At 33.7% G+C, this 4,990-nt stretch overlaps 1 protein-coding gene across 1 annotated transcript; it reads right to left on the bottom strand.

Annotated features, from left to right (window-relative positions):
* Positions 1-366: 366 nt before the first annotated feature.
* LOC120194932 (putative receptor-like protein kinase At1g72540) lies at positions 367-2,121 on the bottom strand. The gene is made up of 5 exons (XM_039197097.1): positions 1,741-2,121; positions 1,519-1,654; positions 1,292-1,428; positions 1,086-1,209; positions 367-994 (listed from the first exon to the last, which is right to left on the bottom strand). Exons 1-5 carry the CDS (start codon positions 2,119-2,121, stop codon positions 408-410), a joined length of 1,365 nt encoding a protein of 454 aa, XP_039053028.1. The 3' UTR covers positions 367-407.
* Between the last annotated feature and the right edge of the window lie 2,869 nt (positions 2,122-4,990).

The raw sequence follows: 4,990 nt of genomic DNA, 5'->3' as shown, positions 1-4,990 counted from the left end.
ATTAACAAGGTCCCCAAAATAGCGAATTGCAGTCATTTGGTTTGAAGAAAAATGTTTCGGGGCCTGAAACTCAGAGTTCGATTAGAAACCTTGCTAAAGTAACTGTAGAAAACTTTACAACATTGTATATAATACAATATAGCTTAGCTTGTATATGAGTCATCCATAGGTACATAATCTACCGTCAAACCTTGGCTAATAGATGTTTCTGCTACAGGGGATGACAGCAAACACGTGTTTTTTCAATGCTGAAACAACACGTTTTTTCCTATGGAAAGATGCAATAAAGTTTAACGACAAACAAAAAAAATGGAAATTTATAGTATTGCATTGTCTCTTTATAGAGATAATGGAAAGGAAAAAGAACCAAAATCTTAGTGTACACAGTGATTAAACGTTTGGTATATCTAGTGCTTGGGAGTATACAAACTAGACCCCAGAGTTTTGTACAAGTCCGTGTCTGAATAGATAGCTCGAGACCTTGAATGTTTAACCCGACGTCTATGCGTTCGACCTTTTCGGCAAGGGATTTGACTTTTCTCTTCCTTTTCTTGTTTCTCTACATCATTCTTTTCAATTTTTACTTCATTGCATTGCTTCGCATATCTTTCTTCAATCTTCTGGACGACTGGTACCTCGTTGTCTTGAGTTGGGACTATGTAAACAAAGGGGCCGATAGGGATGTCGGTTAAGTCAAGGAGAGGCTGTAATGCCTTGACCACGTTGCGCATAGTTGGTCTAGATTTGGGGTAGTTGCTAAGAGACTGATAGGCTAATGCAGTAGCCTTCCTAGCCCCCTCGGTTGAGTATTGTCCTTCGAGTCTCGGGTCCATTATTAGGTGGAGTTTATGAGGGTTCTTCAAAAGGGGCCTTGCCCATTCCACAAGGTTCTTCTCTCGAGCAGGTCGAGTCTTGTCCACAGATTGTCTCCCTGTCAGCAGTTCTAGAAGTACTACTCCAAAGCTGAACACATCGCTCATAGTTGTCAAATGCCCTGAAAACCCATAATCACATTAGTTCATCTACCATTATGAAATCAATACTAATATAAATAGAACAGAGACAAGTTGAACAGTTGTAAGTACCTGTTGATATATATTCGGGGGCGGCATAACCTTTGGTGCCCATGACGCAAGTCGTAACATAAGTTTCTTCTTCTCCTGGACCGTCAGTTGCCAATCCAAAGTCAGAGACCTTTGCATTATAAGCCTGGAAATAAACCTTATTCCTATCAGTTTCTCTAGTCTTTGTTGATATGATATCAAAGCAAGGCCATGGGATGTACTTTTACCAAGTCTAATAAAATGTTTGAAGTTTTGAAATCTCGGTATATAACTGGTTTCTCTTCTTCATGGAGGAAAGTTAGGCCTTTCGCAGTTCCAACAGCAATTTTCAGTCTTGTTAGCCAAGGCAATGGTGGACCATATCCTGCATTAAAGGCAAGAATTATACAATTATCAGTTCTGAAAACAATATTATATTGATTCAAATGTTAAAATGCGGAAGAACAAAACTAACTTTTAAATAGTTGATTTTCCAAGCTACCACGTTCCATGTGTTCATATACCAGAAGCCTTTGTTCATCTTCATAACAATATCCAATTAAGTTCACCAGGTGGGGGTGCTTTAATTGCCCCAGGAAAATAACTTCGGCCTGTTAGAAAAAAAAAGAATTACTGGTCACATTTGAACTCAACTTCATCAAGAACAGCATTGTAATGGTAACATATAAATGCTCACCAGCCATTCTTTATGCCCCTGTGTGCCATCCAGATCAAGGACCTTCACAGCAACAGATTGCGCCTTCAAACCAGGCCTGAGGTTGTCATCAATGAACCCTTTGTAAACAGATCCAAACCCGCCCTCACCTAAAAAATTACTTTTGGAGAAGAAGTGAGTTATCGGTTGGAGCTCCTTGAGGGTAAAGACATGAAGGCTTACAAGCGAATTCGACAGATCACTTAGCAACAGTGGGGAGTCACAGTGGCTAATATCAGAGAGTGATACCCTTTGGCTGGAACTTCGTTTGGAAGGATGAACTTTTAGACCTGAGGATGGCACCTGGGGTGTGATGCAATTCGGGAGGAAATTTTTCCATGAAAAATAACTTTTGAGCTTCATTTTTAATTCCAAGTCTTTTTTTCTTCCTTTTTGTGTTAGGTTTCCAGTTGAGTAAGCTCAAAGGGGGGTTTAAATAGGCTGAGAAGGAAAGGAAAACAAGAATAATTATAATAATAAATGTGATTGGATCAGATGATCAGACCATAACAACCTCTTTTGATCCCAGAATTAGATTGACTTTGGGCCCTGCAGCCCCAAGACTTGACGCAAATAGTAATGTAATGGCAGAAAGTTGATGTTCGATAGTTCATATTATTAAAAGGGTTTGTTTTTTTAGTCATATGCATGAATTTAAGTTTCTCTGTAGTTTCGATCTGGTTACTTGGGGGTTGTAATCTAAGCCGACAGATGATGATTGAGCACAGTAATGACGTGCTTCCAATATTATAAAAAGGTAAACTATACCGAAGACCACCCAACTATAGTCCCTTTTTATTTTGACCATCATTTTTTAATTCTTGTCAATCAAGACACTTGCCGTTGATGTGGCATGATCTGATTCAAAGATTAAATTTATTTTAATTTATTAAAGTTAAGACCAAATTGAGATAATATATAAATAATAGTGACCAAATGTGTAATACTAAATATCATGACATATGTCGCCACCCGATTAAAAAATTTAATTTATTTTAAATGTCACCATGTGGGAGGAAAGAAAATTAAAATTGATAAAGAGGGCACAAGGGATTCAAACCAGGAACATTGGGGGAGAAGGGAAAAGCCCAATAACTCGGTCAAATTCAGTTTTTGGTTTAAAGAATACTACATATTGTATATATATTGTTTCCTAGTATAATCTTAAATTCTTAACTATAAAAATATATAATTTATTATTTTTTCTTTATTTATCAAATATATATTTTTTGGTTTAAAGTATGCCAAGTTTATTATTTGAGGTAATAATATTTATTAAAAATATTTTAAAATATTTAAATTCTTAACTATAAAAATATTTATTTTGTTATTTTTTCTTTATTTATCAAATATATATTTTTTGGTTTAAAGTATGCCAAGTTTATTATTTGAGGTAAGAATATATATTTAAAATATTTTAAAATATTTAAATTCTTAACTATAAAAATATATATTTTATTATTTTTTCTTAATTTATCAAATATATATATTTTGGTTTAAAGTAGGCTAAGTTTATTATTTGAGGTAAGAATATATATTTAAAATATTTTAAAATATTTAAATTCTTAACTATAAAAATATATATTTTATTATTTTTTCTTAATTTATCAAATATATTTTTTGGTTTAAAGTAGGCCAAGTTTATTATTTAAGTTAAGAATATATATTTAAAACATATGTTTAAATTTTTAATTATAAAAATATACATTTTATTATTTTTCTTAATTCATTGAATATATATTTTAAAATATTATAAGAATAAAATTTAAATATTTAAGTTAAGATAAAAAAATATTTAATAGTTAAGAATTTAAGATTATACTAGGAAACAAGATATATAGAATATATATTATATTTTAAACCAAAAAATAAACTTAGCTTAATGGTTGGGCTTCTCCCTTCTTCCCTCTCCCCTAATGGTTGCTGGTTTAAATCCCTTGTGCCCTCTTTACCACTCTAAGTTTTATTTCGAGGTGACACGTGTCACCCTCTTATTGGTAAAAACTAAATATATGAAATTAAAATAAATTAAATCCTCTAATCGGGTGGTGACACGTGTTATGATTTGGTATGAGTAACATGTGACATGATTTGATTCGATGATTAAATTTATTTTAATTAACTTAATTTAGGACCAAATTGAGATAATATATAAGTAACAATGATCAAATGTATAATTATACTAATTTTATTAACTGCCACATCCTCACTTCCGTTAAATGTTAACAGCAAATGGCCTGATTGAACGCATTTAAATAGTTGGGTGGCCTGATTGACAAGAATTCAAAAGTTTGGTCAAAATGAAAAGAGAATATAGTTGGGTGGTCTCTGGTATAATTTACCCTATAAAAATTCTGTACTATTTTTGTCTGTGTGGGCGTGTGGCTGCCTATTGGCTCTTCTCCGCACTTTCCTGTGTCGCTTTTGTGGGTGGGACAAAATATGAAAGCTCCGCTGATCATAACCCAAAACTGAGTCCGTCTTTTCAAACTAAATCATCTGCTCCATGAACCCCTGATCGGTGCAATCTTCTTGCTTGCTACAGATCTGATATATTAATGAAACTGAAGTTTTGAATAATATGGATTATATTAAATTAAGGTGATGTATCAAAGGTGAGGGAAGACTGTTTTATTTCCTGCAATTTGTATATAAAATAGAGACATACACGTCTTGATCAACCACCTAATAACCTACCTAAACAGTTGTAGTTTTGTATGAAAACCGTCAACAAACAGGTCGTGATTTTGATGTCAAAATCAAAACAAGCGGACGGCTCAAACTAATTAAACAACTGCAATGGTATATCTAAAACAAGGTTATTAGCTGCCTACGTATATATATATATATGTCTCTCTCCTGCTTCTTGCCACCTTGAAGAAGGACAGATCCTTTTGCTTTAAAGTGGTTGAGGGCTGCATTTCGCCTTAGATGGTGAAGTTGGTCTCTGGCAATTTTGTCACCTTCTCTTAAATTGGTGAGGTTAGAGAAGATATTTTGCCATTTTCTTTTCAACACCAAAGCTAATGGATGTATATATTTCAAACCAATGACTTGACAATGTAAATGGGGACGATCAGTAACACCAGTTCCTGGTGTGTTATTATCATGGGTGAAAAAAGTATCTTCTTTCAACCATTTTTGGTGGAATGTTGAAAATTGAAATGTTCACAACTGCAGGGATGTGTTGTGTGTAGTATAATTCAACCACACCGAGCCTTTCGCTATATCA

The sequence above is a fragment of the Hibiscus syriacus genome, unplaced genomic scaffold (assembly GCF_006381635.1).
Source record: "Hibiscus syriacus cultivar Baekdansim isolate YM2019G1 unplaced genomic scaffold, ASM638163v2 tig00117005_pilon, whole genome shotgun sequence".
Taxonomy (NCBI): Eukaryota; Viridiplantae; Streptophyta; class Magnoliopsida; order Malvales; family Malvaceae; genus Hibiscus; species Hibiscus syriacus.
The sequence above is the reverse complement of the archived record's forward strand: the minus strand, read 5'-3'. Positions and strand labels throughout refer to the sequence as shown.